The sequence below is a fragment of the Plectrocnemia conspersa genome, unplaced genomic scaffold, assembly GCF_051122295.1.
Source record: "Plectrocnemia conspersa isolate PC_06_02 unplaced genomic scaffold, ASM5112229v1 ptg000012l, whole genome shotgun sequence".
In the NCBI taxonomy this organism is placed as follows: domain Eukaryota; kingdom Metazoa; phylum Arthropoda; class Insecta; order Trichoptera; family Polycentropodidae; genus Plectrocnemia; species Plectrocnemia conspersa.
Genome location: NW_028277176.1, coordinates 27,421,806 through 27,435,621, shown reverse-complemented (window position 1 = coordinate 27,435,621; position 13,816 = coordinate 27,421,806). Strand labels below are relative to the sequence as shown.

At 33.3% G+C, this 13,816-nt stretch overlaps 1 protein-coding gene across 1 annotated transcript in view; it reads left to right on the top strand.

The window, feature by feature from the left end:
* LOC148228718 (uncharacterized) overlaps nt 1-13,816 on the top strand; it is a 170,947-nt gene that overhangs the window by 151,718 nt on the left and 5,413 nt on the right. Inside the window, exons 4-6 of the mRNA XM_088200296.1 lie at nt 5,906-6,284; nt 12,109-12,528; nt 13,349-13,749. Of these exons, the coding sequence (XP_088056422.1) occupies nt 6,096-6,284; nt 12,109-12,528; nt 13,349-13,749 (1,010 nt within the window). The 5' untranslated portion in view covers nt 5,906-6,095. The remainder of the gene's footprint in view (nt 1-5,905; nt 6,285-12,108; nt 12,529-13,348; nt 13,750-13,816) is intronic.

The following is a 13,816-nucleotide window of genomic DNA, read 5'->3' as shown; positions in this document are numbered from 1 at the left end:
ACAAAAAAATAACATTTTTTTCATTGTTATCGCTATTTATATTAAATTATATAAAACACAAAATAAATTAATATACTTAGTATATATTAAGTAAATTATTGTTGTCTTTTCAGTTAACATCATTAGCCATTAATTATATAGTAGTTCAAGAGGATAGCATAAATCATGAGTAAAATATAATTTAACGTTTATTATGCTCTATCGTGTGCGCGTGCGAATATTACATTTATGTTTACAGCATACAATGTAAGAAAATCAACAATAAAAAGCATAAATCTTTCGTGGAAAAGAGTATTATGTTTGCGTGGCTTGTATTTCTGTGTTTCGTGAACATGAACCTTATTTTTTTTTTACAAAAAAGCGATATTTTCTACTAATGTAAGCATAATAGTTTTGTAGCGATTTTCCAAAACCTGTGGAATTTCATGAGTATTTTTGCTTGCTCAATTCAAAAAGAAAATTATATATATACACAAACAACACAACTCGGTCTTGGGACTGTAATTAAACACTCGGAAAAGTAAGTTTTAAATGCCCCTACGCACTTTAAGGCATTAGTGGACAGCAACCGTTAAAGTTTGCTTTTACTGCCACCGAAGCAAAGTTACTTCCGTACAAAAGATTTTCGCGTGTAATTTAGCAATTTGCTAAAGGACAAATATTTCTTATGGGGAAGTCTCCGCGGGCACACAAAGCTTCGCCAATATGGAAATTATGTTAATCGCAGTTTTAAACGTCCTATGCAAATGCAAGTTATGAACGTAGTAGCAACCGTGTCGGCGTCAAACAAAACCGGGATTAGATCTTCCTTCCTGTTTGCACGTTGGGGGGACGTCGCTTAATTGCTATTATGGTTTTGTTTGTGTTGAACTGCAATATTTTACGTGCTTGTACATACATAGCTCAACGCTACTTCCATCGTAATAAATATTAATTCTTCCTCAGCATATATTATATTTACCTCTCTCATTCAAATAATGTTATGTTTTTTTATACAATATAAACACGTCAAAGCAGTATTAAGTTAATAGCCATTCAAACAAGAACGTTACATACATTTTTTATAATGCACTTCCGTGTTTTAATTTTATGCGATATCTTGCGCGCGTTAACGGCTTGTTGGTTACCCCTGACGACCGTGGAGGTGGTGGCTTAATAAAAACCCGCCGAGTGGCGTTTTCTTTAGAAAACTTTCAAAAGGAGCTTTTACAAGCATGGCCGTGTTGTTGGCGGAAAAGGCTCCGCGAATACATTATTAAAAAGCTGAGCGACTAACAATGGTCATGTTTGTGTTTCAGACTGTAAATTATTATTATGATGTTCATATATTATTTTTTGCACCACATAATAATTAAAATGTTGCTGAAAGTCATTAAAACTTACTTAAAACTTCACTTACAATATCATCACTAATATATCATCAACAACAATCTTTTCAACATAACTGCAATTGTATTTATGTTAAAAATATCTTATTAAGACTGAACTCTTGATAGCTCTAAGGTTATAGCTGGATCAAAACATGAAGGTTGTCAAAGTCATGGTTTCGGCCTGAAGTTCTGTGATCTCAACTAACGTTGGCTTGCAGTCAAAAGTGAGATCGGAATTTGAATCTCCGAAGTGATGTTTAAACGTTTTTATAGTTGTAATGAAGTTTATTATTTTGAGGAACAATAACAGATGATTTAAAACCACTTCCCGGTCACAGTACTTTTTTAAAAATTACTCTAAACTTCTAGCACGGACCCACCTTTACCTATGCAAAAATATAAAAATATGCAGCCGTTGTACAAAATTAAAATTTTTTTTACATATTTAATTTTTAGTAAAAAAAAGTTGATTTTTGAAATAAGAATTGACAAAATACAAATTTTCATTATGATTGAAACAAAATAATATTTTTTTATTATCAAAACAAAATAATAAGCGTGGCTTAATTTTTAACGCTCTCACCTTAATGTTTATTTCTGGCATTGAACGGCAAATTTTTTTTGTATGTGTCTCTAGAATTCGTTATTTTATGTCAGGTTTTTTCGTTACGTACATGCATTATTAGCCAACAATAAATAGGCACTTTTCTTTTCTCTTCAAATCTGTGCATCCTTTCGGCGGTTCATTTTAAAAGCCATTATTGAATTTAGGTATATTTTATTATGTCTCATATTTTTTTTATAATTTTAAAAATGTATAATTTACAAATTAATTTGCGTGATTCTATTATTAAAAATAAATTATTAGAATAGTATATTCTTCATCGCAATCCATGCAAGTCGAGAATTTTATAAATTTAAAATAGTGACAAAAATTTTATTTTAGTCTTTAAATATATACTTGTTTATATAAGTCTTTGAAACTTCATTTTAGTGTATGTATATTACATCAAGCATAAAAAATGATCACAAAAACAAGAACTTATTATTTATTCAATAGAAAAATGTTCATGTTATCGTATAAAATAATCGGAGTTCAGCAAAATGTATCACCTACAATTCACCGCCAGCAATTAATCGCTAGCAGTTTAACGCCATATCAATTAATCGCATTAACAATTTATCCAATATGTCCTGTAATAATATAGAATTCATACTTTTTAGTCTAAACTTACCGTACAAATGTATAAGCTGTTCAAAAACTCTTACTTACTAGCACTTTTTTTTAAAAATATTTTTAAAATTTAAATATTTTACTATTTAGTTGAAATTGAAATAAATTTCAAACTATTTGTCAAAGCATAATTAAATTTTAAGTTATAGCTTTGGCATAATTTTTTTTAAAAGCACTTTATTATCTAAAAATATACTAATTTACTTATAGATATACGCATAAAAATTTTCCAGTTTTTGTAGTGGTATTTAAATAAAAACAAATCTATATAAAAAAAGTACGTGAAAAACAAATTTGTTTTAATGTGCCCATCATTGGAAATATCTTGCTGAATACGTTTCCCAAATTTTTCCGAGTAATCTCAGGCGGAATGGCGTCGATTTCTTATCTGATGCATTTCATTCAACCCTCAAGAGATTGTGGACGATGTTTGAAAACCTTTTCTTAAAGTATCCCAAAATGGAAAAGTCACATGGCTTCTGATATTGAAGTGAGCCTAATTGCTACTCAGAAGCTGTAACAACATCTACAGCAATCTTGAGCCAAAATTTTTTTGTAAGGATGCAGTTTCACATTGGCATGCGGAATACTCCTCACATTCTGACTTGATTTGCTCCAATATTTAATGACATTCTACATCCTTCCAGTTTTTTTCCATATGGATATAGTTACCCGAAGTTTAAAAAAACATAAAAATATTGCGTATTTCGATTTGATACAAATGCATTCAAATCGAGCGCGAATTATGTACAGAACACTCTGCGTCGTCATCACAATACGCTTGAACAACAAAACTCCGATGTTCAACAGTCTACTGAAAACTTTCGCAACTTCCTTCAAGAACTTGTATACCCTTGATAATTAGAGAAAAATTCAGTGTTCTCGATTCTTGATTCTCTCACCAATTTCGATGATTTGATGTAGCTCTTTTGCTGTCCAATACAGATCTGATCAAGTGCTTATAACGACATAACGTAGATTTTGATATTTAGCACCGACACCGGATACAAAAATTTAAAAGACACCAGTTTTATGATCCTATTTTTTAGTTGATAGAATAATGGATGAAAAAGTATGTCTTTAAGATGATACATTTCATGTTCTTTATATACGTATGTAGATTGCTTTGTATGAGATGCACAAAGGTCTGGCGGCGTATGACAAATAGGTATACATAGATAGTGTGTGGCTTGCAGCTACCGCTTCGGACATGCAATTTCTCTTGTACGCTGAAAAGACACAAATATAACCGCTGAAAGACCCCTTTATAGTATTTATCACAAAGAAAACCGAAACGAACAACGACAAGAGAAAAAGTGAAAGTCGGAAGCAGACATAAATATGCTTGCAGGTGGTCTCCGTCATTTTTTCTTGTGGTATGTTACCAAAAAAAATAAGATCAAAGAGAAAGAAAAGGATGACGTTTTCTTATGCGCGGTATATAATACATATCAAAAATATATTATATAATAAAATATAACACAAAGGAAATCGAGTATATGAGTATAGTAAAAATAAAACAGGTAGCAGCATAAATATAACAATATACGCTTCCCCAATTTTCTTTTTTTCGACCGTGTATACAAAACCGCTTTTCCGGAGTCCATATGGGAAACAATACATTTTTAAAACCTCTCCACGTGTAGAGCGCGAAAAAAAGAAACCATTCATTATGGTACATTGAAAGAAGGCCGATGAGGGATGTTTTCATGGCGGAAAATAAAAAAAAAACATTGAATGGATAACTAAGAGTCTAGCGAAAATTATACGCAGACGTTCATTATTTTAGTTTACGGGCCCGTGCTTTACTAACCGAGATTTTTCCATTCACAGCTTGTTTGAATAATGAATCATATTTCGCTTATATGTTAATGAAAGCGTACGTGGGTTGCTTTGTGTGATACGTAGGTAATGTAGGTAATATACTAGGTTTCTCAATTATTTGTAGTTTTCACCTATTTGAATATTGAAATATATTTGTATTTTTTTTTTGGTTTTACATATAATAATTTATTTAACTAAATAGTGTGAAAAATCAATTAACTTCCTGTAAAATATTTTTACTTAAAAAAAATATTAGTTAGAGTACGCTCGGGATAAGGATGCCGGTTTGTTATTGTGTGCCTGTACATTTATATGAGAGGGAGAAGCGATGTAGCGTGTACTTCGTTGTCTCGCTTTCTCTTTTAAGGACAGTCGCTGATTCGTCAACGCTGGTATTCATCATTAAAGTGCAGTGTGGCACAGAAGTTCAATCTTCTCTAGTGATTTATTTTAAATAATTTTGTGATGATATTGGTTTTATTGATATCAAGGCTTCAAATATACAATGTAAGCTATTCGTTCTCTTACCCGTGGATTAAAATATTTTAATTATTTTTCCATTAATCCGTACGTTGTTGGTTTTTTACACTATTCTCTGTAAGGCTTAAAAAAATTATTATTCTTATCGTTGCGCCAATGATAATTTTTTAATTTATTCAATGGACTCTAATGATTTAATAGAGTCGTCGAGCCATTAAACAATCTGCGAATAATTTCTTTCCCTATTTTATATCTTTTTGCTTTTGAAGAATATCTAAAGACTTCATTATTTTTTGACTAGTGAAAGATTTTGAATTTTGCAAATATTTAATTAATGACATCAATGTCTGGTTTCTTCGATTATATAATATATTTTTAATTGTTCGTTGAAATTTCCAGCTTAGCTCAGATGTATGTATGTTAAATAAACATATATTTTCTTTTAAAATAAAAAAAATAAATATTCTGAGCGAAATTGTTTTGAAACCGGAATCCTTATCCCGAGCGTACTATAATAATATTTATTTTAATGAATCATTAAATAGTTGCAAAATCGGTACCCTTTTTGAATTTAATAAAATATGCATAACACAATGCTGTGCGAATTACTGATCAGTGAGGGCGTCAAAAGGAATGTGATTATTTTATTATTTCACATACTTTTTGATCAGAGATGTCAATTCAGATTTTTTAAATCACTAGATGCGATTGAATTAATTCAGCAAAATTTATGATACATTTTATATATTTTAATCAATATAGATTATTTATTTAGTATGTATTATATATAAATTCATGTTTCAATATATTTGTATATATATTTAAAAAAATGTTTTTAAAATAATATTTAAAAATATGTTTTTAAAATAATATTTAAAAAAATGTTTTTAAAATAATAATAAAAATTTAAAAAATAATATTTTCATTAAAGTCATAATATTGACACAATGTTTCACTATAAGATAACTATTCATTTGTTTTTTTTTTATATTTTTAGATACCGAACCAGAAGAGGATTCTGAAAGATAAATGGACTCAGATACGAAAGAGCGCAGCTGCTATCGCGGCTGTCGTCTTTCTAAGCCCGAGTGATCCAAATTCGCATAAGGACGATGGCAACCAGAATCGGCGTAAACGAAGGTTCAGAGGTCACGACGCCGGCAGTACACCACTCATAAAGATAAATCATGTTCGGGAGCAAGTTTCGCACTTGGATGGAGGCGCACATCGTCAGGGCGAAGAAGAAGGGCCAGAGGCAGGGCAAGGACGCCCCCCTGGCGGTAGTCGGGGGCGGTGCGGCGGGGGCGGAGTGCCAAGGCTCTATCGCGCCGGTGCCGCAGCCCCCGCGGCGAAATTTGACGGAAAACTGTAAACACGTGAGTATTACGAAGACATCAAAGTGAATTCTTAATACGTCCTCTACGTTTCTTATGAATGTTTTCACACGACACTAAAGTTTACCGGTCGTAAACGTAGAAAGTAGTTATGCATGAAGGTGTTCTTACGACCCAGAATCTGTACTTTTTTATATACCTTCAATTATATGCTGTAGCAAAGTTTTATAAATTATTATTAAATTACCAAAACTAAAATCTTTTATCATGTGATGAATATCTTATTATTTTTTTCCAGCTATTTAAGCAGTTGATTTCGCTTGGAATAGCGTAGTTCAAAAGGTCTAGATTGGTAACCAAGAGACCACAGGCTCAGAATCCAACAGCAAACTCAATTTTTATTTATAAAAATTCCCTATTATTAAAAATTGGCCCCAGTCACAAAGTAGTATCGGGTTAAATTGAGAATTGAAAAATGCTTGGTCAGACGGTGCAAGTTCTAAGGATCGTCTTGGTCAATTCGGCGTAGCTCAACTTGACTGAATTATCATTAATTTTAAGTCGGAAGTAATTCTGGCTGAAGTTCCTGATTAAAGTGTCGGAAGGAAATGATTCAGTGAATAAAATAAATCTTGCAATCAAAAAACTAGAGCCAGAAAAACTTGAATGTCGGTTCTATAAATTGTACCTAAAATATAACTATGACGCATATGTTCTTCTGACAGTCTATGTTTTTGAAATAATAGGCGTTTCAAATTTCAATATACGTACGTATTGTTAGCAGTGATTCAAAAATGTTTTATGCCGAGTCACTTTTTAGATTTATCAATATTTTTAGCGAGGAATAAATTTATTATGATTTTTAGCGGACGGATGGTGCCGCTGTAGTATCATATTAAATGGATGGTACAAATGATAATGTAAGAAATTGACGGATGAGGCGCCGCCGGTAGTCAACTCTCGTCGCGGTCCGCCAAAGAATGTGCTTCCTTCTGCCACCGTCACATTAGTGTTACTAGAGTGCCGTCTAGTTTTAGTCATATTAAATACATTCATAGCCCCCTCTAAAATTAATTATTACTTAAAAAATTTTCTTGCAATTTGTGTAGTTTAGTTACTTTGCATGATGTATATGCAATTTATATACTTATGATTTTAAATAATTAAAATGTCGGACAGCTTATATTTAAATTATTTAATTTATTTAGAATTATGCTACAATACTATAGAATAATTTTTGTGGGGCCTTGCGCTTTATTTTTGCGTAGAGCCCCGCATTCACCAGAGCCGGCCCTGCTTCTAATCATCTTGACTAATATCGACGTTTGTTATTGTCTAATACAGATATTATTAGACTGTATAACTACGTAACCGTAGTTTTGCAGTCGGAAAAATGATAGGTTATGAAATGTACGCGATGTATTTCTTCGCATTTGGCACCGACCTTTTAGTGCAATCGCTCAGCGATGATATTTGATCACTGATCCCATATATTTTTTATGTAAAAACTTTTAAAACTGTAAATGTGTTGCTCACGACGACGAGAAAAAAACTTAGTTTCTTAGAAGATTCAAGAGAAACAAATCTATTAGCTGAAAAGTGACATATATTAATAGTAAATTATAATACACATAATGTATAACTAATTATATAAATGTCGCTAATTTAAGATTAAAAAAAAAATTAAAAATGTGCACAATAGATTCCTTCATTATTTATAAAATAGTGCACATTCCTTCGTTATTTATATCGGCACGATAGATTCTGTTTTATCGTTTTTTATTTAGTTCAAAGATGCGTAGCTGATACTCTATTGCCCCGCGATACTTCTAAAGCACCTACTCTACTTCTTTGATAAGGGATATAAAACCATTTGAGTTGAGTTTCATACATCTTGAGTTTCTTTAGAAAAGTCTCAAGAAATTGTATATTGTTTTAATATGATTCTCTAAATTTAATAAAATGTTTTATTTCTTTAAATTTACTGTGCTATAATTGCTTAACCCTTTGAGTAGTATCGCCGTACATGTACGATAGTCGATGTCAGTCGCATATCATTTTATAACTAACATACTTTTTTTATATAACATAAGCAATGTTGAGAGAGATGAAAAATGTAGAGAAATTAGGAACACTAAATGCTAATAAACATATAAATACTTTGCTGATCATAAAGGATCCAATTTCTCGTTGCGATAGGCAATTATCAGGATCGCCGCATTTAGAATATTAAATGAGAAATTTGCATTATTTCAGGCGAAATATCACGTTTCAAGCAGTTCGGTGTCGATTACTGCAGTCAGTAATAACTGAAAAAATGCCGTTCACAGTTATTAACATTTTACCTCTGGATTCCACGGCTGAAAAATTTCGAGCGTATAATATATTTTTTACGGCCGATCGTTAAACGGAAACTGGAAACGCTATATAAAGTGCTTAAAAGTTCCCCTTCCGTTTGTCTCCCTAGTGGCGCTTGGTCCTTTTGGATCATTAAAAAAAAGACTTAGATTTCCCTCTGTGTCGATACCACTCACTTTTAAGTGTCCTTTTGTCGATGCACAGTCTACTTACAATAAAAAATAAAATGCTACTAGTCTTGTCTTTACATTGACTATAAGCTGATATGCTGTTAAATATATGTATAATAAAATACTACAATATATAAACATTGCGTTGGAATTTCCCAATGCAAATAAAACTATTCTGCGCATTTAAGAAGATTCTCATATCAGACACGTAGTAAGCGTGTCAGAAAGCTATTTAAGGATACAAGCGTAACATATTCTCGTTTTGTTTTGTTGCGAGAATTTCAATATTCAGACTATTTGATAAGCGAGGTGCGTTCTCGCAAGTTACATAATTAATATGCGGGCAAGGGTTAGGTAAGGGTGCATCCGTTCACCTTGGTTACAATGCCTCCACCCCTTTATCGTTATGAAGGTATTCATAAATAGAAATTGTATCCTAGGGATACGCAGATAGATGGGATGGTGTTGTGTACGATGAAAAGTTTGTGTTGGTTTTAATTAAATTATACGGTTGTTTTTAGAAATGATAATACGTCTATAATATTAGGAAACCTTTTAAAATTTTGCATATTTATTAGCAGTGTGTTTTGCTTAATGGTTCAAATGTTAATTAATTTAATACTCAATACTGTATGAACATTTTATAAAATACGCTAAAATGCTTCTGTGAATATGAAGGAAATGAAAAAAAATTATGACAACTGCTTAAGTTGCAACACAAGCTCCTTAAAACAGTGGGAAAATGTCTGCCAAGTAATGGGTATTCATTGTAAAACTCTACATAACCTGTGCCTCTCAAAAAAATATATAGCTAGAATGGGATCGGCAACACCTAGGTTGGACACTTAATTTTAAAATTATTAAGCTTGACGGTATTTTTTAAATTTATTATCATGGTTAAATTAAAATCGTTTCAAAAAAAAAGTGTTTTCAAATCATAGTGCTGTGTATTATATATACGTTGAAAAGTCTCATCGATTGATTAGTTCTGAGAATATACTTTCACAAAATATTTTATTATAAATATATACATAATCATTGCTAACAATCTTCAGTGGACTAGCAACACGGTTTTCGTCCACGTCGTTCCACGGTGACCAAATCTCTTGATTTTAATATCCAGTTTAATGATGTATATATTGACTTTCAAAAATTTTGACAAGAATTGAATTTTTGTTGCGTAGTCCGTAAAGTCTAGACTAGTAATTCAGGGGCCAAAGGTTCAGTTTCCGGCAGAAGACTCAAATTTTAGTTTATAAAAATTAAAAACAAGATTAAATATACAGGTAAATACGTACATTACAATAACTTAATTTTGCGATCTGGAACAACTAAAAAATAAATTAACGTAGTCAACGATTCTGGAGATTAGTGGTTTAATATGGTCTCGCTTAATATTTTTATACTATCTTTTGGTGTGATTGTGGATATTTTATTTAATTGTTAATATTAGAAATCTAATCTATTTTTTGAAGTTAAGCAACTTCGGTTTCTCGAACGGGTTTCATAGCTTTTTATTGAGTTAGTATGTGAGCTATGGTACTTGTCGCTTTGATGCGTATTTCGCTCTTTCTGGAGTACCACAGAGATTGATTTTTGTATTCTCTCCTTATTTTGGTTTTCTAGAACTCAGAATTTTATGTTAATGATTTTATTGTTTTAGAGAATTCGCACAAATGCAGATTCACTGATTTTTCAAAAATATGGTTCTTAGACAACTAATAACCTTTCAGCATTTCCAAGTGCCATGTTGCTACATCTTCCAAATCTCCTTGCTTGACATAATACAAATTTTGTTCTGGGCTTATTTTACGGAGAAAAAACGATCCATATCTCAATGGTATTGTAACATGCAATAAAAATGGATCAAAACTTTGTCTCGCAGCTTAGAACCACTAAAAATAACTATGAAAATTTAAATTTATTGAAAAATGGGTACCACAGGAATTAAATAAAAAAATGGCTGTTATGGTCCACTTATTTTACGGAAAAATAATCCATTTTTTTATCGTAAAATAAAGGGCAAAAAAAATTCAACTGTTCTAAACCACTAGAAAAAAATATTATTTGTTTAATGCTTGACATATAAATACTTCAAAAATTGAATTTTTTTTCTTGAGCTTATTCTACGAAGATCTGTTTCTCAATGGTTTTGCAACGTGCAATAAAAATTAGATCAAAACTATAAATTTTGCAGTTTTGAACCACTTAAAAAACTATGAAAATTCAAATTCTTTGACAAATGGGTACCGCAAGAATTTAACGAAAAGTAAAAAATCGCTATTATTAAGTTTGTCATGTTATTATTTTACGCAAAAACGATCCATTTTTTGTTTGTAATATATAATGCAATAAAAACTGAATCTAATAATTCTGAACCACTTCAAATCAATGATACAAATGAGTACTGTAAGAACTGAATAAAAAAAACTCGCCGTTACAAATTTTGTTTTGCGTTTATTTTAAGTGGAAAACCCGATTGTGCGATAAACATTAGATTATTTACGACTGTAGAAAATTGTGTGCATGATTGAATAAAATAAAAGCCCTAAATTTTGCGATTCAGAAAATACGCCAGAAAAAAATGTTTGTTGGTCTGCGTTTAGTATGATCAACTACGATTTTTAGATTCTAATGAAACTATTACAGCTAAAAAATATCGTAGATGCAATAATAAATGTGACTCTGTTCCTAGCAATGGCCAATCGAAAGGTCTGATTAGTTTTTATGCTGATTTAGTTATATCTGTCTATTTCAATAGGTGACAAATAATAATCTTTTACTATAACAAAAAGCGACCAAAAGCCATAAATCTGTTTGGTGATCTGCGTTTGATATAATCAAGTACCAATTCTTAAATCCTGACTAAATCATTACAGCTAAGAGTTATTGTCAAATTTCTCTTAGAATGGCAATAAAAAAGTTCGCATAAAATGAGCAAAAATCAATAAATTCCTGTAACGAAGTTTTTTTACGCAACATACACGATCTATTTCTTAACCGAATTGTGATAGACGTTAAAAACAGAAAGCATTCTGGATTATGATTGATCAAAAATGAAGCATCAAAGTATTTTTTAAAACAGAAATAACACAGTTTGTTTAATGTTTTGCAACTGTTTTCTATATTAAACGAAAGTATTTTTTTAATTATCTTAAAACCACTATTTTTGTATCCTAAGCCGTTCAATTTTAACACATACGATAAACCCTGAAAAACGCAACCCCGTTGGCATTCGTTCAAGGGATTCGCTACATTATTTATCATCTGCTTTTGGCACCCGATCTCACCCGAATCCGACTTACCCCAATTTAATCAGATAATCTTCTGCCTTTCAGAGTGCCAGCAGCGGCAGTAACGGCAGCGCCGGCAGCTCCGGCCTCGAGGCCATGTTGTCGCACGACTCGCAGACGAGCAACGGAGGCCCCAGCGGAACTGGCGGGGGCGGAGCCTCTCTGTCTTCTCCGGAGAGCGCTTACTCGACCGGCTACTCGACCGACGGCACCTCACCGGGCGCTTCCTTTCCTCCGGAATACTACATCAACATTAGGACGGGTACGCACTACTTCCAGCAAGGGGCGCCAAGACAGTTGCAGCAGCAACAGCAGCAGCAACAACAACAGCAACAGCAACAACAACAACAGCATCCGCCGCCAGTACCAGCAAGACAACTGCCGCCTCCAAGACTTCCACCGAAGCAGGTTGACTTTTTGTTGGATCGGGGGTCGCCGTCGCTGCTCAAAAAAGAGCTCCCCAAGGTGAGATTCTATGCCATTTTTCTTCATTCAATACTTCCTGTGCATAGCATATCAACTAGATTGATTAAAGAACATGTTTGAGAACCTTGCTCCTCATTAAGCGGCGTCACTATTGTCGTTATCTACACAATCGAAATTTTATGCGATTAATTACGCGCGACAATCCAGGGAGTTTATGACGCAGAGAGCTCATTGTGTACACGCTCACAATCGAGCATTACTTTTCAAAGCGCTCCTCTGGGAGTGGTGTCTCGTTTGTTAAAGTCAAACTATTCGAACGTCTTTTTCAATACCCTCGGATTGAAAAACTCTTGTTGTCCAATTAGTGGCTGCGAATGGCCGCTAATTTTTCATAGAGGGAGAACAAGCGACCGTGATGAGAATGCGAGAGTATTTATATATACACACCTACATGCTTGCACACTCTGAATGAAGTGTAAATTTCAACATGAATATTCAAATGAAAACTCTGCATCGCGAAATTCCAGGGACTCTAAAGTGTCTAATAATTAACTATGTCTATAAAAAACACAAGTTGCAACTCGTATTGCTTATTTGGCAGTTTCTGTTTTTAATGTTTGCTGATCAGTAAGAATTTATATAATCAATACGCGGTCGTTAGAACAATGAAACTGTCGTTGTCAGCAGTTTTTCTCTTGACGACACTGTCGCCCTTATTTGGAGCACAGACTAGAGCGACAACAGTCATCGTCGAAAGCCACTGGCTGCCGGTACATATCAATTAAGCAGCTCGTCGCTTTATATTTGTCAGTAAGCATTTGTTGTATCCTGAACTCAACACATATATTTTTACTTTCAGCGCTGCCTGCCACCAGGACACAGGCGTTCCGAATCCTGCGACGTCGGAAGATCTCCACTAGTTAAGCTGCCAGTCCAGACAGAAGAGCCGACTTCTTTGATAACCGTCCCCAGCTTATCTATAAACGCTTCTCCGTCGCCTCGTCAACGCAGCAGGATCAGGACCAACCCTTGGGTGCCAAACTCCGTCGTGGGCACCACCAGCTCCAGCTCGAGCTTCGGAAAACCGAACGGTGTCGAAGAAAACGATAGCACTTGTTCTTCTGGTAAAAACGGCGGTTTTAAATCGGGTAGCGGAAGTGACAGCACCACCAAGAAACAGCCTTCAATACACGCGAAAGAGCCGAAGAAAGGCATACTAGTTTCTTGCAAAGGAACAAACAGTCCAGTCACACGCAGCCCGTAAGTATCAATTCCATATTTAATATTTAAAATTAATTTAATTTGCTCATGAGGGAGTCTTGTTGGC